The sequence below is a fragment of the Callospermophilus lateralis genome, chromosome 6, assembly GCF_048772815.1.
Source record: "Callospermophilus lateralis isolate mCalLat2 chromosome 6, mCalLat2.hap1, whole genome shotgun sequence".
NCBI classification, from domain to species: domain Eukaryota; kingdom Metazoa; phylum Chordata; class Mammalia; order Rodentia; family Sciuridae; genus Callospermophilus; species Callospermophilus lateralis.
This window is the reverse complement of record NC_135310.1, coordinates 35,976,388-36,002,340: the sequence shown is the minus strand read 5'-3', so window position 1 is coordinate 36,002,340 and position 25,953 is coordinate 35,976,388. Positions and strand designations below refer to the sequence as shown.

Genomic DNA, 25,953 nt, shown 5'->3' with positions numbered 1-25,953 from the left:
CGTTTCTTTCCTAGTGCATTTCCTTCTTTTCAGGAAGATCCTAACTAGTAATGTTTTACTTTGAATTGTGAGTATGTTTTAATAGTTTTCAAGTGTTTTATTCCATTATGATGAAAATGGCAGATGTGTCCCTTTCTAACTTGTGGAAGGATAATGACAGAGCAGCAGTGACCTGATGTCAAGTGGGAGAGCAGATATAGGGGCAGGACTCTGCTGGTCATTGGATTTGATCCTTTTCTGGAGAGAGCCTTAGAGCCTTGTTCTTGAGGGTTCAGATGTGCTCACTTGCTTTAATTGCATCTTCTCAACTCACTTTTTGCATTGACTTTGGCGAAAGCTGCAGTTTTAATATGCAGGAAAAAATCTACCTCACAGACATTGTAGCTAGTTAGTTTTATGGAATTCTACTTTGCTTCTCATTTTTTTCCACCTAACCAAGAAACAATAAGAAAGGTCCACCTAGGGCAAATCAGTAGTATAATAAGAGGTTAGAATAAAAAAAAAAAATGACAAAGATGATCAATTTAAAAAAATGTTTATATTTCATTCTGTTTTTATTAGTGCATTATAATTATGCATGATATTGGGGTTTATTGTGACTTTTGTATAAATGGACCTAACATAATTTGCTCCTTTTCATTCCCCAGTGCTTCCCGTTTTTTTTTCCCACCTCCCCTCACCATCCTCTTCCTCTGCTCTATTGGTCTTCCTTCTATTTATTATTTTTTTTTGTTTTGTTTTTAACTGGTACATTATATTTATACATTAAATAAGATTACTTGGAACATATTCAGGAATGCACATAGCATTCCCAATTTTTTTCTTAATTAAAAAGTATTTAATCACTTAAAGCCTAGAGGAAGTAAGTAACCTCATATTGATTAAGAGCTTCTATAATTCCTGGTGGAAAAGTTAAACTTTCCTGAAAGCAAATTATTATTGGTAGATTAAAATATATTTATTGAGTATTTTTGATGCTATACTAGGTATTATATCACGATGGTTCTCATTTTTCTAGGTATTTTTCTTACATGTTATTTCCCTAAGTAAATACTATCAGTGATGCAATCCTTTTCTGTTCAGTGCTTTCCCATTTATTTATTTAGTGTTGCTGGGTATAGAACCCAGGGGTGCTCTACCACTGAACTACATCCAAGCCCTTTTTATTTTTCATTTTGAAACAGGGTCTCACCAAGTTGTCAAAGCTGGCCTTGTACATGCAACCCTCCTGCCTCAGCTTTCTGAGTTGCTGGGACTACAGGCATTGCCCCAGCTCCTGATAATAACTTAAGATGTACAAACCCAAGGGACCCTAAAAACTTGATGTTACCAAACTTTGTCAGGTTTTTTTTTTCCTTGTCTGATGTTAACACTTAGCTTCCTGCCATTAGGCTCCAAGCTTGACTATCTAATCTCTAAATGTAGCTTTTAAGCTTAGGTATTTCTCTGCAAATCAAAAACTGTAATGAGATTTCATCTCACTCCAGTCAGAATGGCAGCCATCAAGAATACAAATAATGCTGAAAAGTGTGTGTGGGGAAAGGGACATATATACACTGTCAGTAAGATTGCAAATTAATAAAACCATGATGGAAATGAGTATGGAGTTTCCCCAAAAGACTAGGAGTAGAATCTCAAAATGACCCGGTTATACCATTCATCAGTATTTATCCTAAAGAATTTTGAGCATACTGTAGCAGTACATGCATACTATGTTTATATTCACAATAGCCAAAAGTATGGAATCAGCCTAGGTGTCCATTAAAGGATGAATGGATAAAGAAAGTATGGTGTAGTATTTGTATATATACATATATATGTGCATATATAATTTGGTATAGTTGACGTGATATATGTAATGTGACATATATGAACACATATGAGGGGTGTGTGTGTGTCTGTGTGTGTGTATAAATGGCACATATTTATATGCACCATGGGGTTTTATTCAACTGTAAAGAAAAATAAAATTATGTCATTTGCAGGAAAATGGAAAAAACTGGAGACATTATGTTGAGCAAAATAAACCAAACTCAGAAAGTTAAGGGTCATATGTTTTTTCTCATTTGTAGAAGCTAGAGAGGAAAAAGGAAAGGTAGGGCAAATTTCATGAAAATAGAAGGGAAATCAATAAAGTTCAGGAAAGGCTCCAGGGGGAGTCGGGAGGAAAGGAAAGGGAAAGAGTGTTGGGGAACACAATTGACCAAATTATATTGTGTGCATGTACAAGTATGTATCAACAATTTTCACTATTGGCATAATCATAATGCACTAATAAAAGAAGAAAAAAAGATTAAATATTTCTGATTCATATCCAAGGTCCAAACCAATAAGTAGTTCAGATCCAGCACTGTAAGAGCACATCATAGTGTTTTATGTTGTCGTTATTCATTTCTTCATAGAAAAGGAGTGTAACTTGGTGATTCAAAGCATAGGGTACTTACTGCTTAGTTAAATCTTGGCTTCCTTACTTCTTAGGAGAAGACAAATTGCTCCTTACATGTTATTAACCTCAGAGTTTGTGAGATGGAAAGTTTAAATATAATATAAAGCTCTTATAATTTGATTAATAAGTAAAAAAGCCCTTCATCAATGTTAGTGGGTTTTTTTGTTTTATTTTTTTGTTGTTGTTTGTTTGTACTGGGGATTGAACTCTGGAGTGCTTTACCACTAAGCTACATCCCCAGCCCTTTATATATATATATATATATATATATATATATATATTTTTTTTTTTTTTTGAGACAGGGCCTTGTTAAGTTGTTGAGGCTGGCTTTGAACTTAAGATTTTCCTGCCTCAGCCTCCTGAACTGCTCATGTGCCACTGCGCGCAGCATAAATGTTAGTTTTTATTAATGAGGTTGAAAGAGGAATAGTTTACAATTTGTTTCATAATACAAGTGAGTAGCCCTTATCCAAAATGCTTGGGATCTGAAGTGTTTCAAATTTAAGCATATTTGCATGGACTTTACCAGTTGAGCATCCCTACTATGAAATTCTCTAAAATTGCTCAAGAAGTTTCAGGTTTTAGAGATTTTAGAAATTTGGATTGGATGTGCTCAATCTGTTTTGCTTTTGTTCCTTAGGAACAAAAGCTTGGATGGCCAATTTTTTTTTATATTCCTAAGTTATGCTTTGGAGAGATGGCTTAAATAAGATGATTCATGTAGTATCAAATTATCTTTTCTCTTTTTTGCCTGTAATCATTGCTTGCCTGGATATAATTCTCCACTCAGATTTTAGCAGATTTTCTTTACAGCATTCCTAATAATTTGCTAAAATACAGTTGCCAGTCTTTTCTTTAATGTACTTTGTGACAGCAAGAGACAGTTTTGACCCCCAGAAGTAAATCCTGAGATCAGGAGGTGGTTGCAGGTGGTGTCCTTGGGATGTGAAGAAAACATGAGTCAGGGAGTGAAGAAGGGGACAAGGAAGGAAAGGCAGCCAGAAGAAACATAGTTGTCATACTGGTTGCCACCGAGGGCAGCAGGAGCACAGATCTGGGAAAACTCTGAGATGCTCTCCAAACCGCACATCTCAGCACTAACCCAGTAGAGGGACGAGGGAGCTGAACTGTGCAAACACCACTACTGTTTCACCACAGTGAGGCTGCACATGACATTCCTCAGCACATCTGCCTTGCTGCATGGCAGCCAAAGCAGCCATTGCCCCTGGAATCCTGCAGGAAAGCAGTGCAGGTGGCATAGGGGACATCAGCCCCATGTGTGCTGAAGTGGCAGTGGGTGGACAAGGTGCTGATAGCAAGTGCTGTACCATTCCACGTCCCATTCACCCGTTCCACATGCCAGACAGCCCCTAGAATGAATGATATGCTGGTGTTGCTTTTGGCCCAGGGCTGATATGACCAAGAATAAATGAACAATTGAACGTGTATATTCTGTACACACTGTAGCATTATTTTAAGTACTACTTACTCGCATAAGCCCACAAGCAACTGACGTTCTGTAATAGTAGTTCCGCTAAAGTTAGCTTCATGTCAGATTCCCTGCAACGTCTTTAAAATTCAAATTTGGGAACCTTTCCTAGATCACCAGAATTTTCTAGGAAAGAACCTTGGGATTTGCATCTAAAAATTCATTTGAGTGTATCCCTCTGCTTAAAATTTTTCAGTGACTTGCCATTACAAAGGATCATGACCCTACTTCATGTGGCCTACAAAGTCCTGTGTCAACTAGCCCCTGCTGAACTTGCCCCACCAGGCCCTTTTTTTTAACCAATGCTTCATGCATCCTGGTCCTCAACCATCCTTTTCTCTCTACCCCAAACTTCTGTGTGTCTTCTGGCAAATCTCTCATCTTTTGTGTTGCATTAACTGTCCCTTCCTCAGGGAAGCTTCTTCTGATCCTCCAGACTGCCATTTCTGCCCTTCTGTCATGCTCTCGTATCACACATCCTGATTCTATTAAAGTGTTTGTGTACTGTGCTTAATGATACACTCCGTAAAGGCAGAGACCGCGTCCTATCTCACTCTGAATTAGCCTCAGACCTGAGCATATTGCCATGCATCGCTCAACATGTAATGGTGACCTTGACTCATCTGTCCATCTTCAAAGGAAACATGCCTGTCATATAGCCTAATACGCAATAGCTCTATACTCTTTTTGTTCACTTAAAACTCCTACATTTCCAACTTTGTAAGATCACCATACCAGATATATAAGGAGTAGTTATTAAATGAGATAAATTCCCCCAAATACATATATACATTTTTTTTAAATAAATGAGGTTGATACTTTCCTGTCTGTTGTTGTTTACCATCCCAGCCACACAGATAATGATATTAGAGAAGTAACAGCATTGTAAGGAGTAATAAGGACATGGATGAGCCTGAGAGGCTTATGGAGGCCTGCAGGGGTCAGTATCCTAGTACTCCTGCACCCAGGGAAGCTCTGCCCTACATTCCACAGCTCCCTGCTTGAGTCTCCTCAAAGGTGTGCTGAGTGCTTAGACTCTGCCTTCAGAGACTCACGAGCATATCCTAGGGCCTGTCCAGTTAGAAACATGGGCACACAGTTTTTTCCCACTCATCCATTCATCTGTCTGAAGTGTAAGGAACACCTATGCTCAACTGGGGCTTTCCGGAAGGTGATGGCCTCACTCCATGGCAGCAGCCATCTCTGTCTCTGGCATCGGATGGTAGCTTTTCCTGGTGACTGATAACGATTCTACAAGTCCACAAGCTGAGTAAAAGCATATGTGTATTTCTTTCTATGTCTTAATAAAACCGTGGGTCTCAAACTTAGAATTGCACCTGCATTATCCAGAGTGCTTTTTTTAAAAATGTGGATTTCAGGCACTGCTTCCAGAGATACTGTCAGGAAAAGGAAGTTCTCATCCCAGGATGAGAAGTTCTCATCCTCATGTTTAACAAGCTCCTGCAAGACTTCTGTATGCTGGGCTTTGGAAAATGCTATTGAATGTAAACATCCTTCCCCGGAGTAATGATTCACAATGTATTATCAATTAGAAAACACTAGGCATCCATCCTACATAGTCTAATTCACATGAGGTCTGTCCTACAGCTGCTTGTTAATTGTGTTCTAAATTAGGTGCTATCTTTATTAAAAATCAGTGTTTTACACTCCCATGTTTAAACTTGTGTAGATATAAACACAGGAACACAATAAAGCATATTGAAAATGCCTGCTAAAGTAATCTAATGAAAAAAAAATTTAGTTCATTCTATTTGTTATAAGCTATTAAAATGACTTCCTAGTTGTAGGGCCCATGTTTTCACTCTGAAATGTGCATGGAACAGGTTGTAGGAATTGCTACCATCAATCTGATTTAAAGTTTTCATACTAATGCAGTTTTGCCAGTCACACTACAGCCTCTGTGCCCTATTAAGCAGGTGGGGAGATGAGCTAACATAAAATATCAGACTACAAGTCTAAATACATCTATTTACTTTGCAAAACTATCACACCAAGCAGAATAAAATTAGTTTTAGAGCCAGAGTTCTAAAAGATTACCAAAGTTAATTAGTAGTCTTGGGGAACTTTGTTTTTCCCTCCTGAGGTTTTCTGGGCCTGGGGGCTTGGTGTGGAAGATTGGAGAAAGTCATTTTGCTGACCAAGCATTCCCTGGCTTCGCAAAGCCTCCCCTCCCTTTTGTCTCTGGGCTGCCACATATGAATTAGGAGCTGTGGAATTTTGAAATATTCCTGCTTTTGGGAATCTAAGTCTAATCTGTGCAGTCGTTTGTATGCACCGGAGAAAAGCCCAGTTTTAGTGAAACCCTCACTGAGGTTTTGATGTCAACTGCTGTGACACCAAGGCAGCCATTCCAAGTGTAAGGGAGGATGGATGTTTCTGTTAGATGCCTGTGAAGTTGTCGCAGCAGTATTGTAGCAGGATCCTGACTGTCTCTAATTCCTACTCATGGGACTCTTCCATGAGAAAGAGAACAGCAGTGACATCTATTCTCTTTTCCACAACAGCAAAAAGTTGTCTGTGACATGTCATGTTTATTTCCCAGTTCTCGCCTTAGTGGACAGGGCTTTCCATTCCATAGGAGGATCGAGTAATTTGTTCAGTGAGTTTTTCTGCAGTTTTTTCCTTAGTATCTTGATAATACTCACTTGATTCACTCGATATAATGCTTTTATTATGTTCCTTCACTAATATGTGTTCCTTATGTGAACTTCTAATTTAATGGGCTTCTTAATCAAAATGTCTTTATTTTTAATCATTAGAGTGAGCTATGTTTACCTTGGGCCATATTTATGAAAACCTGATTCAGTAAAACTTGCTACAGCTGGATACAGTGCCACACACATTATAATCCCAGTAACTTGGGAGGCTGAGATAGGAGGTTCACAAGTTTGAGATCAGCCTCAGCAACTTAGGGATATCCTGTCTCAAAAGAAAAGAAAAAGCTCAGTGGCAAATCACCCTGGGTTTAATCCCCAGTACCAAAAAAATAAACAAAACAAAACTATTGGCTATAGTATCATTTATTTCAAAAGGAATTTAATTTTAAAAATCCCTTATTTGAATGTTAACCATAGGCATAAGACTTTTAAGCCCCTGGTTTCATTTTTCCAACCTTTCTGAATTCCTTTGAGGGTGGTTATTTCCTTGCCTTGAAGCTTCTCAAGGTTCTTCATTTATAGGAACAAGCATTTTGGAGACAGGTTAAGTATTTGAAACCTGCAAAGCGCAACCTCGGGGTTCTTGTTCTGTGATCTTTACCTATATGTGACCTCTGCCCAGGTATTGAAAAAACAAACAAAAATTCCTGGGGATGTGCAAATAGGCATCCTTTTGAAGTTCAAAACAGAAAAACCTACATTTTACTAATGGTTTTCTGGCATTCACTGTGCCCCCACTTCTTACTAGGGTACTAGTCCTTTTCAGCCCTGACAAGGCCCCTATGACAGTAAAATTAGCCACTACAGAAAGAGAAGAGTATGTTGTGTGTTGGTTGGCTTTCCATTGTTGAAGTACCTGAGGCAATCAACTTAAAGGGAAGAAAGGTTTATTTTGGCTCACCAGAGATTGTAGCCATGGTCATTTGGCCCTGTTACTTTGGGGTCTGTGGCATCATGGTGGGAGGTTAGGAGGGTGGCAGAAGAAGTCTGCTCATCTTGCAGTGAGGTAGCAAAAGGAAGGAAAGAGAGGAAGGGCCAGGGTCCCAGTATCCCCTTCAAAGACATGCCTCTGATGGCCTAGCTAGACCGCCACCTCCTGAATGTCCTCCACGTCCCAATGGCCCACAGGCTGGGGACCAAGTCTTTAACTCATGGACTTTTTGTGAACTTTTCAGATCCAAATTATAGCAGGTTATTTCAAGCTACTCCAAGGAGTAGGCCTTTTGCACTTGACCTGTGGCAGTGTGTCTGAGGCTGGGCTGACAGTCACTGAGCTCCTGACGTATATGGCACATTTCTGCTAACATTGCATATTCTACTTCCCCCTTACATACTGAATTTAGAGAGGTGGTTAAAACGAATACATTCTTGAATTGAGGCAGAATTATATATTGTTTCATATTTTTTCCTCTATCGTTTTTAGCACACTGGGTACCAGTTGAAACATAATTGGTTAGGGATTGTTTTTAAATGAAAAATAAACAAACTTAAGGAAATACAGCTGTATGCATTCAAATGTCATCTTATTCCTAGGCATTTACTCTTCTCATGTTTGTTTCCCTAATATTTACCACAAGGCATAATTAGAGTAAGATAGTAAGACATCTAAAACATGCTGCTTAATTACAGAGGAAAAAAACAATGAACATGTTTTTCTGAGTGGATTCCACTATCTTGATTAAAAGCCAAAAGAGTATTCTTGAGTAAAATGTTGCTGATTGTTTTTCAGTATAAATTGAAGAAAACTGGTTCTGGAAAATTCTAAAATCCCAGGAGAAATTGCTATATTCTAGGTGCTCCTTCCCACCCAAGCTCACTTAACCCTGATCAGGCTTCTGGTGATGTAGGTGCTGCGTTACACCCCCCATCCTTGGTTCTGGCCACACTGCTCCTCAGGAGCAGACCTGGCCAGTAACCCAGGCAGTTCAGCTGTAGGCACCATTACTTGAAAACCTATTTTAATAGTCAAAAGATACAGATCTGCAGGTGATTTTATCCTGATATATTAGTAGTTGGAAAATAGTCATCACTGCCAGGTGTCCTGCTCCCGGCTCTGTGCTAAGCACTTTTAGACCTTTTTATTTTAGTCCTCAAAATGCTCTCTGTGAGGGCGGCTTACCCTTGTTTTATAGATAGATGATGCACCTGAGAATTAGGGAAAATGAGTGACTTGCTGCTGAAGGTCCTGTGAAATGAGTAAGTAGCAGAGCTGAAATTTGAACCAGGTCACCTTGCTTCCAAGGACATAACCACTGTTGCTGGGCGGCTTTCTCTGTGTTGAGACACACTCATCCCTAACTAGTGTGTGCTCCCACCTAGATAACTATTGGCACCGAGAGATGTCGATCAAGGAGAGCAGGTCAAGAAGCTTTTAAGTTGAGTGATGTTGTAATATTAACAATAGTATAAAAATATTTCAGGTAGTTAGTTTTTAAAAATCTGTCAGGAAGCACATCTTGTATTATGTTGCAGAATATACTGCTATATTATCCCAAAGTTTTCACATTCTGATATAAACATATTTTGTCTACAATTGAAAGACTATGTAACTAGAATAACTTTTGCTTAGGAAGTTGAAACTGTAGAACAAGGAGGGTCAAAGGTTTTATTTTCCCTTTCTATTTCCATTAGAAAGAGACTTGAAAACTTACACAGAGAAGTCTAAAACTTATTTTTAGTTTTTGCTCTGTCTCTTTAAAAAAAAAAAATCATTCAAAGTTTCTAGGAACATCACAGTAATTAAGGGAATATATTTTCTTTGACTCTGGGAAAAGCCACTTTTAAGTTGTATCACCACAATGCATGTTTCCAATAATATGTTTCCAATAAATATCAATATAGCTACCCATAAGCAACATTTTTCATTGGCTACAATCAGTACTTATTGAGATAGAACTTGACTTAAAGAATATTATTTTCAATTTAATGTGAAACAAGTTTGTAAGTTTATGAGTTAATTTTTAGTGCAAAGTATGCCAATCTTAACATATTGTAATCACGAAGTATGACTTCAGCACTGTTTTAACAGAGAAGACTAAGTTTTCTGTCAATACCTCAACTAACATTCCTTCTTCAATTGATCAGTGATATTCTTACATTTGTTTTACTTTTTCTGGAGTAAGAGCCTCTGCCATTGAGTTGACATAATACTATACCAAACATGCTGGACATGCTCCAAATAGAATGGATTCATTAAAATCTTAATTCAGAGCTTTCTGAATTTCTTGAAAAAATACATTTTAATTGAACAACTAAAGTGATTCTTCCCCACTCTCAACTAAGCGCAAATAGTTTTCAGCAGTTGTGACTGATTGTTTTTACTATGAGCCAAACCCCCAATTCAAATGAAATTTCACATTTGCTCTTGGAAATAATCTTTTCTAAAACATTGATTGCCTGCTTACTATGTTAGCATCATTATGTTACATTGTTATAATTTTAAATGGAGTATAAATTAATAATTTGTAATTAAAACCGTAGAACCTTTTATGTTTTGTTGGGATATTTTGTTTCATATGCATTTGCCTTGTTCTTTAAACTCAACAATAAAAGAGGTCTGGGTGAGAATTTTATAAAGCACTGAAATATGTAGTCAGATAGATACTGTATCCTAGATAGGGGAAATTACAAAGTGAGGTTTATTTTGAACCTTGAAGATGGAATACATTAGGTTGAAAATTTTCAAATCTCTGAAATTTAGCTTTAAATAAGTATCATGTGCCCAGTTTCTTAGAGCCATTTTTGTTCCTGGCTTAAGGGGAAAGATCTAAATTAAGATTTTTAATGAACCCATTCTATTTTAGGCAATCTGTATTATGTTTGGGTTAGTATTAGGTCATTCCTGGTCAAAAAGTGATAGAATCAGTTCAGTTTATGGATTTGACCTAATCAATCCAAGAAAAACTTCCTCCAATTCAGATTGATTTTTATGTCTCAGCTTCAACCCCAAGTCCCAGGAACCCGAGGTGTAAAATGATGTAAATAATTGTCCAAGACTTCCAAACCTTTTTTTTTCCCCTAAATTGAAGTCTTACCAAACATAACAAGTAAAATTTCTCATGAATGCATGAGAAATTATTACTGGGTTATTAAATAGCTACATTTTCCAGAATAGGTCATCTTAATATTCTTAGTTTTTTAAAAACAATCTCCTTTCTGAATAATAATAAAAAATTGTTGATGAGGAAAGGGGGGCATTTGTAGATGTTATTAGTATTAATTGCTTTGTTGTAGAACTACATAGCCTTTCTAATATTTTGGTAGTTCTTGTTTTTAAATTTAAAAAAAAAGTTGTTAAAATATAGCTATGAACTATTTTTTTAAATGTTCCTCTTATAAAATACAGAAATACATTTTTTTTCCCCTCAGAGACCAGCATGCTGATGATGTCAAAGAAGACTTTGAAGAGAGAACAGAAAGTGAAATGAGGACATCACATGAAGCCAGAGGTAACTATGATATTCTCATCTTATTGATGGGTGTTACTCTTAATATTCAAGAATGTAAAACTCATAATTATTGGTTGGGGATGTGGCTCAGTGGTAGAGTGCTTGCCTAGCATGCATAAGGCCCTGAGTTTGATCTCCAGCACTGCAAAATAAATAGAATTTAACTGGAATACAGTAGTCAGATTTATATTAAAGATGAGCTTTATTTGGTTGGTTTATTCCTTATCGCAGGCAATAAAAATTTATTTAGCATGTAATTCATAATGATAAAGATTCATGTATGGCTTTATATTCACAATGTGTTTCATATATTGTATACAGCTTGGTAAGAGACATTCTCTTGGTTCTTGGGCTACATTTTCTTTAGTATTATTGGTGTTATTTGCTTAATATGTTTAAAACTCAATTCAGAGTTTATAAGAAATCCAAATAGAATATGATCTTCATTAAGTATCACAAAAATCATTTGAACCAATGTTTTAAGTTATACTAGAGAAAGTAATTTGACTCACATTATTGTTTAAAAGGCAGTAATTTCATGGTATAGAGTGTACTTATTAATTCACATATAACTTATTATTTGTTTCTCATAAGAAAATGTCTGGTTGTCAGTGTGATGATTATTCTTGGAGACCTTGCTTTTCACGTACCCTTTTTTGGTTTGGATATCATATAAGATGTGAGAATGGATCCTAATGACTCTGCAGTGACCTACTCACTCAGTGGTGCTTGGGTTTTTGTAGCTGATTGTTATAAAGCAATAATTAATGACTAATTTGGAAGTTATGTTCAGCACTGTCTGCAGCATGTTTTATGGCACCACGTCAAGATCCTACAGATGGCCAGGGTTCGGTCTCTCTGCCACTTGCTAGCTGTGTGATCTTGGACATGTCATTAAAATCACCTCTTAGTGCGCCTGTTTCTCATCTCTCCTGAAGGAGTAGGTGACATAACTTCTTCCTGAGGTTGTAGTGAGGGAGAAACACAGTAACATTTTTACTTCCTTAGACCAGTGGCTGCCACATAGTAAGCCTGTATAAGGATTTGATTCTTTAAAATGTTTCTGATCATTGAAAAAGAAGAAAAATATTTAATTTTTGAAGTTTTTGTTATCAGGGCTCTGTCTAGTTCTCCCACAGAGGCTCAGCCTTTCTTTGTAGGCATCGGTCTACCAAAAGTTAATAGCATGGCCTTCTCGGCTCTGCCACATACTAGTCCTGTGGCTGTGCCTCAGTTTCTCCTGAAAAAATTTGATGTGGTCCCCATGCGCACACATTGAGTTGTTCTGAGGATTAAATATACCACTTTTGTTAGTACTATTAATATTGTGGGGAAATAATGTCTTTGTATCTCATTGCTGGTGCAAATCCATAATAAAAATTTCTAGGCCCTGAACTTTTTGAGGGAGTAATAATTTAAAACACTGTAGTTTAACTTGATAACCTATTTAATTTTTATTTGCTAAATGATTTTGGTAGTTTTTTTTCCAGAAAATTACCCATTTCATAGAGAATTTTAGATTTATTAACACTTGATATGTATGGTCTTCTCTCTCCCTACTTTTAGTTTCTATTTTTATTTTTTCTATTTTTCTTGATTTGAATTTCCTCTTGTAATTCTTTGCAAAGAAACATTTCTAGAATTCATATATAATTCTTAATTTTGTGATTTTTTCCAAGTCATTTACTTTTATTATTTTGAACCTATAAAACCAGTAGTTCAGTATGCATATTTTAATTATTATCTTTTTGTATTGTGAAATGAAGCCTAGTAAAATCAGTTGTGAACATTTTTTATGAAAGTGTTTATATGAGATTGGCCTAAAATTTTCCCCTTTACTGGCTCATTCAACTTTAGCCTCCTAAAGTGAATTTGATAACTGTCTCTAATATTTTTGAAACATTTTGAATAAGTGTCCCATAAAATCAATTTTTGATTTTTTAAATTCTAATTAGTTATACATGACAGTAGATTGCATTTTGAGACCTTATACTTAAATGAAGTATAACTTCTCATTTGTCTGGTACATGATGTAGAGTTACACAGGTTGTGTAATCATGTGTGCCCATAGGTAATTATATCTGATTCATTCCACTATCATTCCAACCCCCATCCATAAAATTAATTTTATCTGTAATGAAATCATTTCATTTGCTGTCTTTCACTTAACATCTTTCTTAGACTTCCTTTATCTTTTTGAAATGAGTGGATTTTTTTTCATAATCATTTTCTAATGAAGAGAGTGTTGTCTGGGGGTTTGCTGGTGAGTGTTCTTGGGAATGGTACCAATGAGACACTGAGACAAAGAGGTTTGGATAGGATGAGAAGGCGAGTTGGGATGTGATTACAAAAGAGACCTAGTCCTTGCCCTAAGTTTCTTCAGAGTTATCCCAAATTTAGGCAAGAGGGCCAGGCTTTGTGTCTGATTGAGCAGGCTTCAGATCTTGGCCAGAAGTGGGTGTCCTTAGGTAAAGAAGCTCCCTCTGTTTTAGGACAGCTCTTGGAGAGGGAGGCAGTGGCCTTAGCATGAAGGGGAATTGAGTGGCCTGTCACAGAATTCACTATGTCTAGACAGTTGTTTGGCCTATTTTTTCTTTTAAGAAAAATCAAACAGAAAAAAAAATGAAACCAAAATACCATTTTACATCTGTGAGATTTGGCTACCCCAATTCAGTCCAGTCTTTTGATTTTGAAAAATGAACCCGGTTCTTAAATGCACTTTTTCTTGCATGAATTTTTCCTGGGAAGTAATGCGCATTCTTTCTTTTTTTTAGACCCAGGTGTTCCTTAGAACCAAAAAGTTTCCTTCAGTCCTAGTTTTGATTTTTACTTTTGCTCTGTTTGTCTCTTTCTTGACTAGTGATTTCTGTTGTTGGATTGGAACCAAGAGTTGATATGTAAAATATTTAGCAGTTTCTTTAGCAGCCAGCATTGCATAAAAATGGTTGTAACCTGCAGTGGTCTTATTGCTCCAGCAGGGTCTCACAACTCCCCGCTGCATCATGAGTTTCCTTCATATCTGTGTCTTGGGGAAGCTCCACAAGGGCCCAGTGTGGGGTGGAGAGGTGATTATTATCAACCACTATGAAAGAGTTTTTAATATTTTAACAACTTGTGCATTTTTTGATGTCCTAGACATGTTTCCCACGTTAAAATAGCTCACGAACCTCTTCTGATATCTAGTATTTATTGCTTGTAACGTGGATTTTTAACAGCAGTGTGTTTTATTTTCCTATAATTTCCAATGGTGTTGTCTTGATCTTCTCTTTTCATATTCTATTTTTTTGTTTAGTAAAAGTGATGTCCCCTGTGACTTACTAAAATCATTAAGCTCTGTCAATAAATCAGTGCTCCCTTTTGATGTTTTTATAGAGCTTTTTATCAGAAGCTCCATGGTGATTGTTTTCTGTTTTATCATTTTTGAGCCCTGAAGTAGTTCCCTGTGTCTTTTAGGGAACACTTTCCCATTTGGGTCAGGACAGAATCCCTGAAATCTGGTGAAGGTCAGGTACAGGTGCTGCATTGCAGCCCACTCCCTTGAGCCCAGGAGGTGCCTAGCAGTGCCCCTTCACAGTTCTATTCCTGTGGTCCTTCCAGATCTGGCGGGACTGGGGTTGCTACGGAGCAGTGAGGGGAAGCCCGTTGCAGTGGGCTGCACTTAACCACAGAGAAGACTGAGAAGCAACTACCCTGAATGTCTTTCCAAACCCAATAGGGTTTAGTGACTCACTAGGTACACGAAGATGATTTTGTTTGGAATCTTGGAACAAATTGGTTTTAGAAAAAGAAAAGAAAAAAAGGATTCATCCCATGTCTCTTCAATTAATTCAGTTTAATTCAGCACAGTATGCATAATTATAAGCCCTTTCTAGATGATTCATGCCCTGTTGTGGAATTGGACATTTAGGGGCTTTTATGGAATATAATTTGATAGTCTTCTTTCTCTCATCTTCTCCACCTAAAGCGATAAATAGCTCATTTCCACCATGGTGGAAGGCCCATTAATAAAGAACTCTGTAGATTGTCTTTCAAGTTTCTTATGCTTCTGTGGTTTTTGTTTTCTCTCCTTCAAGAATTCTCTCTCACCGGGGGCTTATATCTTTAAAAATTTGAACGCCATTTTGTAATGTGCCAGATTCTTACTGGAAAAACCAGGCTCCAGTTTTTCCTCCATAGCAGTCTGTTTATTTTGATTGTTAACTTGAAGTGATCTTCAAAAATCTTTCATGCCTAAGGTTAAGTGTCTTGGAAGTTAATAATCTCTGTATTCCTCGATCCTTTGAATCTACTTATTCTACCCAAACACTTGTTGTTGATCATTTTATATTTAGTCAACAGTTAACCTCATTTGAAGGGAAAAAAATAGTGACCAGATATTCCATTTCTTTTGGTTTTATTTTTTCCTTTCACATTAAGAACATATTTTGTGGGCTGGGGATGTGGCTCAAGAGGTAGCGCACTTGCCTGGCATGCGTGCGGCCCGGGTTCGATCCTCAGCACCACATACAAACAAAGATGTTGTGTCCGCCGAAAACTAAAAAATAAATATTAAAATTCTCTCTCTCTCCCTCTCTCACTCTCCTCTCTCTTAAAAAAAAAAAAAAGAACATATTTTGTAGCCTTCTGGAATATTAGCTGAGACAGATTGTTGAGTCTTCTTCATTTTGTCCAATACACTGTCAATTACATGCCTTTCTTTCAAGATTGTAGTAATTTCTCCCATTTGCCAAGAGCTTAGTACATGTCCGATGCTAGGATAAACATTTAGAAAATATCCTGTAATCCTTACATGTAAATTGGTTTAGCCAATATTATACTGACGGAGTAGGGATTTGAATCCAAGCCTCTCAGCTGTATTCCAGAACTTGCCATCTGGATCCAGACCCTATTCTTTATATCAGGAGGCAGAAGAGATCAGGCCTCACCCTGGTGTGGCTCCTATCTCTCAGTGTGGTTTTGGGTGTATGAGGGCTGGTTCTCAGTTTCCCCATCTTAGAGACAAGCTCCTTCGTGGCACTGTTTCAACACTAGAATGCGAGCAGGCATTTGAAGGTTTTGGTTTCACTTTTGTCATTGGTTTAAAGGAACACAAAAGAGTCAAAACAATCTGAACAGATATATTTGGTCAATTTTTATTTTAGGAAACTTGAAAACTATAGGAAACTCCTTAAAAGTATTATTTTTTCATGCAGGTAGATGGTTTGCAAAGGAGGATAGTAAGAAAGAGAATCCTAATAAAATGCTTGTGGTGGAAATGTCTTACAGAACAAAACACTGTGTTTTCCAAAGCATGTTGTGCACATTCAGACTAACCATTCCTTGCTCTTGACAGTGAGCCAGCCATTGGAGCCAAAATGTCTTTGCATTTATTTTAGTCTCTATCTCACATTAAGTAAAAACCTGGATTCACTTTTCTGAGCAATTCACAGAATCAAATACAGATTCACTCAAATGAAGTTGCTTTTATTCCTCTTGGACTAGAATCATAGGAGATGGTATGTTCTATGACTGGTAAACACTGCAGTTACCCCTTTTGTCAAAAAATAACAGTGAGTCTCTGGGCATCAGTCAACACAGAAGATTCAGCAAAATGGAAGAGTGAAGTCTTAAAGTGAAGGAAGCAAAGTTGGTACTAGGATTGGAGTGGTGTAGTATGTGTCTAAGGCCTGCTTATACTATCAGGTCCAAAGACATGCAGAAGTCACCACAAATACAGGACGTTTAGGTTTTTTAGTAATTTAGAGTTATTTTTCTGAGGAATAATGTAGGAGCATTGGAAAAGAACTGTGATGAACAAGTAATATAACTTGTTGTAGGAAATAGAATGGAGCTATAGTGACAAAGTAAATGTGCCAGGTGTCAATGGAACATATACATTGGGCAGGGTAGAGTTTGGGTTTAAAAAGGACTGTTGTGGCAAACAGTCAGACACAAATAATTAAGTAATTTCTATTATTTTACTCTAGTATGGAATTGGAAACCTTACCATTTCATTTGAGCCTGTCTTGTGACATATACACAATGATTGTATTTCAAATAATTTTTAAACTCTTGGGAATATCTGAGATTAAAGGAATGATTTTAAGGTATCACCAACCCCTCTCCCTTTTCTTTTAATTTTATTATTATTATATTTACTTTTGGTGCTGGAGTTGGAATCTTGGGTTTTATACATGCAAAGCAAGTGCTCTATCACTGAGCTACATCCCCAATCCCCAGCCTCCCCTCATCCACCCCTATTTATTCATTTATTTGTTTGTTTATTTACTTATTTATTTTTGCAGTGCTGGAAATTTAACCCAGCACCTTGTGCATGCTAAGCAACACTCTACCACTGAGATACTTCCCAGCCTCTATCCTATATCTGGCTACACAAAACTACTTTGAGCTCTGGATGATTTAAAAAGAATAAAAGCAAACTGGTGTTAGTTTATACATTTGGTTTGGTAAAATCAGATGATGATCTAAAACCTTGAGACTGATTGAATGAAATGTGGAAAGAGAGGTTATAATGACTTTTTTTTTTAAATGTTGAGAGACTTTTAAAAATTTAAATTTAAAAATGTTAAGAGGTGTTTCATGTGAAATGATAGGAGAAAATTTGCTGTGTGGGCCCAGCAGAGCAGAATCAGAACCAGTAGGTGTTAGCTCATGTAAAAATAGATTTTTGACCTTGTAAAGTGACTTGATAACATTTAGAACAATTTAAATTTTAGATTAGACTAGCTGAAGAGGAAAAAACCAATTAGAAAATCAGAATGGAGCAAGAGAAAATAATTTGTAAGAAAACTGTGCCACTGTAACAACATCAGAAAACATCAGATACTTAGGAATAAATTTAATAAAAGGTGTGCAGGATCTCTAGATGAAAATGGCAAAATATTAATGAGAGCTTTTAAAAAGACCCAAAGAAATAAAGGTATATACTGTGCTCATGAATTGAGAGACTTGGTATTGTGAAGACATCATTTGTCTTTTTTTCTTTTACAAGCTGATTTTAAAATTTCCATGTAAATGCAAAGGAGAAAGGATAGATAGCCAAGGCAATCTTGAAGAAGATTACTTCATTGATATTAGGACACTTACAAAGTGATAGTAATTAAATCTGTGCTGAGGTCAAGAGGTCAGTATGTCAAAATGAAAAATCTGTATGGAAACTCTGGCACTTCATTGTAGTAGAAAAAGGATGGTCTTTTCAGTAAATTGTGGTTGATCAGTTAGAAATCCATGTGTAAAAAACACTCATATTTATTCTTACCTCATAAATACCCCAAGCATAAATTCAGATGAATTGTAGATCTGAATGTAAGAAATGCACAGAGTGTTTGTAGAGGAAAACTGAGTAGACTTCTTATGACTTTGGGGTAAACAATATTTCTTCAGTAGACATGTGAAACATTAAGCATACAAGGAAAAAATAATAACCATTATTACAGTTAGGGACTTCTGTTTTTCAAAAGATCCTATTAAGGACTCACAGAGTGGGAGAGAGATTTGTAATGTGTTTTTCCAACAAAGGAGTCTTACCCAGGGTGTACTTAGCTAACATCTGTAAATCAGTGAAAACAAGAAAAGACAACCCAGTAGACAAAATGGGCATAAATCATGAATATGCACTTCTCAAGAGCTTGTCTTTATGTGGACCATAAGCATCTCACAGATAAGCTGTTCAATGAAACCAACACCAGTGATCCCATTTAACTATAGTTCCAAAATGTTAAATGAATCGACCGTGTTCAGAGTCAGGGAAATAGCTACCCTTGGTGGGAACCAGTGGGGTTATAAGAATGTGCTGGCCACCTTCTTTTTGATCTGGTTGTTGACTACTTGGATATGTTTACTTTGTGAAATTCAGTGAACTTAAAATTCATGTACCTTTCTATAAATCTTATTCTTCAAGGGGGAAAAAAAAGCTTACTTGAATATATTCTTAGAGAGAATGCATGCAAAAAAAAAAAAATGGAAAAACCTAAACTAAGTAGCCATTTGACAAGGATTTCTGATGGACTTGAAATATCCCCGCAGCTGACCTGTGTGTGATGGGAGACTATGGTGGAAGAGTTGCCTTTCTTCTGCTGGCAATCTTGAGTCAAGAGTTCTAAGGACAGAGGTTATTTGCTAGAGAATGTCTGTTTTTAGAAAGCAGCAGCAGACCTGTTTGATTTTTGAAGATCTTGCATGTAAATAGAAAATTCTGAAATTTTAAGTTTGATCTGCGCAAGTGAAGAGTCACAAAAGCATTTGTCTTTCTGCTGCTTTATTTTTATTGCAGTAATTTCTTATCTCCTTTCAATAAAAAAAATAAGTTGGCTACATAAAAGTCACCCTGATTAGTAAATTAGAAACAAACCAAGGCGGAGTCAAAAGAGGGAACAAGTATAGTAACCACCTGATGGGCACAGTTGCTGCACTTGAGCATGCAAATTGGCAACTGTTCCCTCTATGACTTCTGAGGCAGAAAGAGGAACAGTTTACCAAGGTGAGAGTTACTTTCCTTGTGGCACATTTCTCATCTGCAGCATTCAAGAGGCAACACTGAACCACGTAATGAAACATGGCTTTAATAATGGATGCTGTAGCAAACATGTAAGTTGAATGTGGTTGATTTTTCCAGTGACCTTCAGTAAAGACAAAGGAGATGGTGATTGTTCAATGACATGATGTTGAAAAGAATCCCGCTAAACTTCCTCCTCTTCCACAACTTCATCATCTGGGGGACATGCATGGCATTTTGGGCTTTTTTGCTGCTTTCAGAGAATGATATCCCATTTGTTTCAATTGAGCAGGTGCCCGGGAGGAGCCTACTGTACAGCAGGCACAGCGTAGGTCAGCTGTCTTTCTGTCCTTTAAGTCCCCAATTCCATGTCTGCCCTTGCGCTGGGAGCAGCAGAGCAAACTTCTTCCAACTGTTGCTGGAATTCCTGCGAGTAAAGTTTCCAAATGGAGCACCGATGAGGTATATTTTATTTTCTTATCTTTCAGGCAGCAGGTATAAGAGTAATGACTTATGAGAGTAGATAGGGTACTGTTTGGGTTTCTTTTTCTCCCCTACTCTCTGTAAGAGAAGGAATTATTCTAACAGATTCCTAAAACATCTGGGTTAAATATTTTGAACCTGTAGCAATTGAGTTTTTTGTTTTGGTTTGTTTTTTAACTCAGAGATTTGTATTATTTTTGACAGGTGTCAGAATTCATACAGAGCTTACCTGGGTGTGAAGAACATGGAAAGGTGTTTAAAGATGAAGTAAGTATTCCATTAAATTGCTATTAATGTCATTTAATGGGATCAAAGCACTGAAGTGCATCCAATGGGGAAATACGTTGACTTGGCAGAATTGAGAAATGGGTTATGTTGAAATTGACAAATTGACACATACAAATGAGTTACGTAAAAATGTCTTGGTAGATGAGAGCCCAAGGAATGTTTGTAAGTACCATTTTATTCTGCACAGGAGCATTAGACTCGTTATTTTAAAAAAACATAGAACTTAATAGCATATACTTACATAGCTCATAGCACAAAAAGAAGCCCAAAAGAGAAATATGCAACATTTTTTTAATAAAATGAAATTAGTTTCCATTATTTTATTTTCAAATATTTTTCTAACAATACCAAGATTAACTATATTTGATACTTAAAATAAATCATATTACCATTATTGCTAAAAAGAATCCCTTACCTCTTAAATATTTCTCATTATTATGAATAATAATAGACATTTATCACAGTCTGCTTTGGGAAGATTATTTTATTTATTGTTTCACTGCTTCTCCAAAAATTGAATATAAGGGATGATTAATAATGACCACCTGGACTGAACATTAGAATAAGTAGGAATTTGCTTTCTAACTATTCTAGAGGTGATGCAGTCAGAGTACAGCAGGAGACCCTTTTCACCAGAGATTTGTAAAAATAAGCCACTTTCCTGTCATCTCTCCTAAGCAGAGCAGTCCATTAATGCTCTGATTTTGGCAGTGTGTACTACTGCCACAAGGCAGAAAACAGACTGCATAATTTCAGAAGGCTTTCTCCAGCACCTGCTGTCTACAGTTAAACTCATGTACACCTGGTTTTCCTCACCTATAGACCTTAGCTTTTTTTTTTTTTTTTTTTTTAAAGAGAGAGTGAGAGAGGGGAGAGAGAGAGAGAGAGAGAGAGAGAGAGAGAGAGAGAGAGAGAGAGAATTTTTTTTTTTTTAATATTTATTTTTTAGTTCTCGGCGGACACAACATCTTTGTTTGTATGTGGTGCTGAGGATCGAACCTGGGCCACATGCATGCCAGGCGAGCGCGCTACCCCTTGAGCCACATCCCCAGTCCCTAGACCTTAGCTTTTAAGACTAGCACACTTGCAGCTAAGAGCATTGCAAGAGTGTAAGGGCAGCTGAAAATTCAGCAACTGGTTGTAGGCCTCATTAAACTGTTAGATATAATTATTCTTTAGATGGATGCCAATTAAAATGCACAAGGATCTAATTTTAAACATCCCCTTTTTTTCTGGTTTACGTTCCTACTGAAGAAATGTTTTGTCTTCTTTGTAGCTGATTTCTAGTTGCCAGTTGCTCATTTGGGTTTTTTTTTCCCCCCTAAGTCCTGTCTTTGTATAAACTACTCTGAGTGAATTTTCTATCCCTGCATAGCCTTAGATTCACACACTAGAGCCATTGTGCTTTCTTTGAAAGAGTCATGTGGTCATTACCTTTAAAAATGATAAATATTTTTGAAAATAAACAAGCAGTCAATTTATTTTGTAAATTCTGTTTTTTGATTCTGTTAATAGCTAGATAATCCATATAGTAGATTTGCTGTATCATATAGTTAAAGTAAGGTTTGATTTCAAACTCAGATTGATATGGTATTTCTGGCTGTGCTGGGAATAGAATACAGGGGAGCAAAAAGGGGCAGAGAGACCTGTTAGGAAGTTGTTGCATGAATCAACAGGTGAGATGATGGCCCGGTCCAGGATTGTGGTGCAGAGAGAGGAAGAGGGTGGAATCTGTGTTTTTAAAACACACCTAGTTGCAGATCATGTCACTTCTCTGTTCAGGTTCTTCCAGTCTCTGAGTAAAATCCCATGTCCTGACAGGGGCCTGCAGCCTGACACCCCTTGCTGCCTGGCCTCTTTGTTTAGGCTGCCCATCACAGTTCCACACGCCAGCCTCCTTGCTCTCCTCAGACTGTCCAGACATGCTCAGGCTCTTCTCTGTCTAGAATGCTCTTCCTCCAAATGCTCACATGACTGTCTCCCTCTGCTCTGATGCCAGCTTTTCAATTGGTCCTGCCCTGTCTTCCTTGAAATCACCATCTGCTGCTACTCGAGCATCCCCGCTCAACTGCCCACTCATCTCCCCAGCCAGCTCTGTTTTCTAAGAACACATAATTGCCTTCTAACTTACTAATTAATTTGCTTCCTTATTGTGTCTGTTGCTTATTGTCGTCTCCCACTCCTGGAATGTAAACTCCACAGAGAGGTTGTGCTTGCTTGCATATTTTGCTTTTATCTGTTTTATTCTTTGCTATATGCCCAGTCCTCAAAAGAGTGTTTAGAATATAATAGGTGTTCAGAATGCTTTCATTGAGTGCATATACTAATACCTTTATACTCTGAGAAAGACTCCAACAAACTATGTCATTGTGATTTACAGAGTGAAATCATTGGTAAAGAACCTGAGTGGATAGAGGGAAGAACAGTGAAAAAGAAGGAAGAGGTCCTGAGCTCCTAACCCTTCTTCCTGGTTTAGGGCTTTAGCACAACACTTCATCTATAGAGTCAGGGCTCTGTGCATTACAAAAGCAAATCAGAAGTAAGCCCAGTAACACAGTGCAGTGATCACTGTTCTCACACTGCACTTCCTTCCGTTTATGTCCTTCCACTTGAAGTTCATTCTAGAGCCACACATCAGAGCAGCTTGTATGAGATAACACAGAGTTAGGCACTGGCTTCAAGATTTTTTTCATTCTAGCACAATCTCATAAATAATAATCTACCAAAATTTAACCAGTTTTTATCCTTAACTTCAAATCCCAGCCTCTCAGTTCTCTACATGTTCCTTTTCTTCAGTCACCTGTCATGTTTAAGTCTTACATAGACACTGAAGGACACTCGGTGGCTGCTGCAAACCTCCAGAAGGGTCCAGAATTGGATTCAGCTCATCAGTCTCTTGTGCGCTCCTTGAGATGCAATGTGTTACTTGACATTTTCATTAAGGATCTAGAAGACTTCTGTCGGGCTGTCCCTTCTGCCAGGGTCTGCCTTGGTTGAGTGAAGTGTTATCATCAGCCCTGCCTTTCTTCCTGACCTTCTTCATAGCATAAGCAATTGAAACCAGAGCCAAAATTTCCAGAACACGGAATCCACATCCAACCTGGCAGTCCTTCCGTCTAGTTTACTGCAGCAGATGACCTCTTACTGAGGTCAACAAACTTTTTTTCCACATAATTATCACTTGAATTTGAATAAGATGACTCTAGTTCTTAATAGTTACGTATACTATATGTACTATATAGTCAGTTTAGATGAACAGGGCTTTTTATTTTTAGAGAAGAGAGATCTTAAGAAATAGCTATTTTATTATGTCAGCCTTTGTTTACTGAACTCTTTGCAGAATTCAGGGTTTTATCAGTTTGCTAGGGCAACCATTACAAACAGGTCAGTGTCCAAATGACAAAAATTTATTATCCAGTGCTGGATGCTGGAAATCTGAAGAAGGCTAGAAGTCAAGGTGGGGCAGGGCTGCCTCCTCCTGCAGACTTGAGGAAGCAGCCTCTCCTTCTGACTTGCAGCCACTGTTCCCTGTTTTCCCTCTATGTGTATCTGTCTCTATGTCCAAATTTCCCTCTTTTTTTTTTTGTGGACACCAGTCATGTTGGATTAGGGGCCCACCTTACTCTGGTGTAACCTCATCTTATTACATCTGCATTGACCCTTTTGCAAATAAGGTCACATTCTGAGGGACTGTGGGGGTTAAAACATTGGCACATGAATTTGCAGGGGACATAATTCAACTACATAACGCAGTATTGCTGTGAGAAGTTTCTAACACAGTCTAGAGGGAAAACGAGTGTATTTTACTTTTTATGCAAAGGGGTAAACTAAAGAGGAGTGAATTAATGTGTTTTAAGGTGGTGGAATGCCCTAAGAGTTGAAAGTCATGCCAAAAAAAAAAACAAAAAAAACTAAAAATCTCTCCACCAAGAACAACAGACATCATCTTTGTGGCAGTGTGTCTTTGAACCAGGAAGTGCTTCTAGACAAATAGGCCGTTTATCTTAGAAGTAGCCCCGAGAGAGGAGGATCTTTCTTACTGTTGCCCACATGGTAACACTGCTGATTATTTTTCTTCCGTGTATGTAAAGACAAATTGTGGCTATGCTAGAAGTAAATGTCATTCTTGTCACCTTTTTCCTTCATGGTAGAGGACAAATTAAAAAATATATATATTAGCATACAGCTGAATGCTTTCTCGAATTCCTTGACTTATGCCCACATGGTGTGCTTATTATCTTTAATTTAAAAGTCTGAACTAGATGTGGGGCACCCTAAATTTTCCTATGTTCTTCTTGACTAGGCACCTAACTCATGGGAATCACAAGAAGGGATGGGCACTTTCATTTTCCTGTGGGCTCTGCTCCCAGACCACATTTGAGTCGTCTGGGTTAGGTAATATTGGGAAATGCAGTTGCACACCAAGCCTCTGTGTAGCTCCTGTGTGGAGGCCAGCAGGAACTTAACCTTGGATGCTTCCACAGCACAACTCCTGGCTAATTCACATTCTTTTGTTTCTTCCCCATATTTTAGCAAATTGATGGAGAAGCATTTCTACTCATGACTCAAACGGACATTGTTAAAATCATGAGCATTAAGCTGGGCCCTGCTCTCAAAATTTTTAATTCTATTCTGATGTTCAAAGCTGCAGAGAAGAATTCTCACAATGAACTTTGAAGATGGTGGATTCTGAGTACCATCAGCTTTCTGCTTTAAAGCTCATGTTTTATTCAAAGCACAAGGACGGATATAACTCCTAAGCGAGAAGTCTCGAAAATTCAAAAGAGCAACACTATCTGATATTTATATTCCTCAAGAGACAATATATATGAATTCTTAGGAAAGTGCTTGAGCTTTTAACCAGGTACTGTCTAACAACAGTCATCTTTTGGTTCTGTTCACTGAGCTAAATTTATCTTTGTAAATCTTTTTGAGGCTGGGGGGTGGGGGAAAGGGGGACCTCATTAATTATTTATGGTAAGGGGGGGCAGAGTAAGAACTTTGGCATTTTGTAAACATTGTTGAATTCTCTTTCATGTACACTTTTTCTTTTTCAGTACTTTCAGAAACCTTTTTATATAATTGAATTTCAACTTATACCAAATTAGTCAAAACCTGGCTAAGTCTAGCCAGTGGGACTGTTACCTGTATTGTTCATTTGTGCCATATTTTGAATTGCAACATGATGCTAAGTATAACTTTGCAAGTCATGGTATTGCCTAACTGCTTGTCATCATTTGTTGGGGCCGAAGAGTTGTAAAAATTACTTTTCTTCAAATCAGTGTTTTTACTTTTGCACGCATTATATGAAATCTTAAACAAATTACTTTTCACCAGCATCTTTACTATAATTACCAAAAACATGTATATAAAAGAATGGAATTGAAAAATAAAATATATAAACATAAATAAATTAGGTAGCATATCTGAGTGGCATCAGTCTCATACATCGTGGTGCCTGCGTTGTTTACGAGAGTCAGATGGTACCAGAGGAATGTGTGGTTACATTTTGCAGTGGGGGCTGTTTGTAGGGCTCTTGAACTGTTTATGAGATTATTTTGAGCTTTTCTCTAATTGTCATTGAAGTAGCTTTTCAGCAATGAAAGGCTCATTCTGTTGGTGGAAAC

At 37.4% G+C, this 25,953-nt stretch overlaps 1 protein-coding gene across 4 annotated transcripts in view; it reads left to right on the top strand.

The window, feature by feature from the left end:
- The window catches only part of L3mbtl3 (L3MBTL histone methyl-lysine binding protein 3), a 108,737-nt gene extending 83,483 nt beyond the window's left edge, over nt 1–25,254 (top strand). For all 4 annotated transcript variants that reach the window (XM_076859749.2, XM_076859746.2, XM_076859748.2 and 1 more), the window contains 4 exons: nt 10,982–11,061; nt 19,848–20,017; nt 20,243–20,305; nt 24,860–25,254. In XM_076859749.2, the coding sequence (XP_076715864.2) occupies nt 10,982–11,061; nt 19,848–20,017; nt 20,243–20,305; nt 24,860–25,003 (457 nt within the window). In that variant the 3' untranslated portion in view covers nt 25,004–25,254. The remainder of the gene's footprint in view (nt 1–10,981; nt 11,062–19,847; nt 20,018–20,242; nt 20,306–24,859) is intronic.
- Nucleotides 25,255–25,953: the final 699 nt, after the last annotated feature.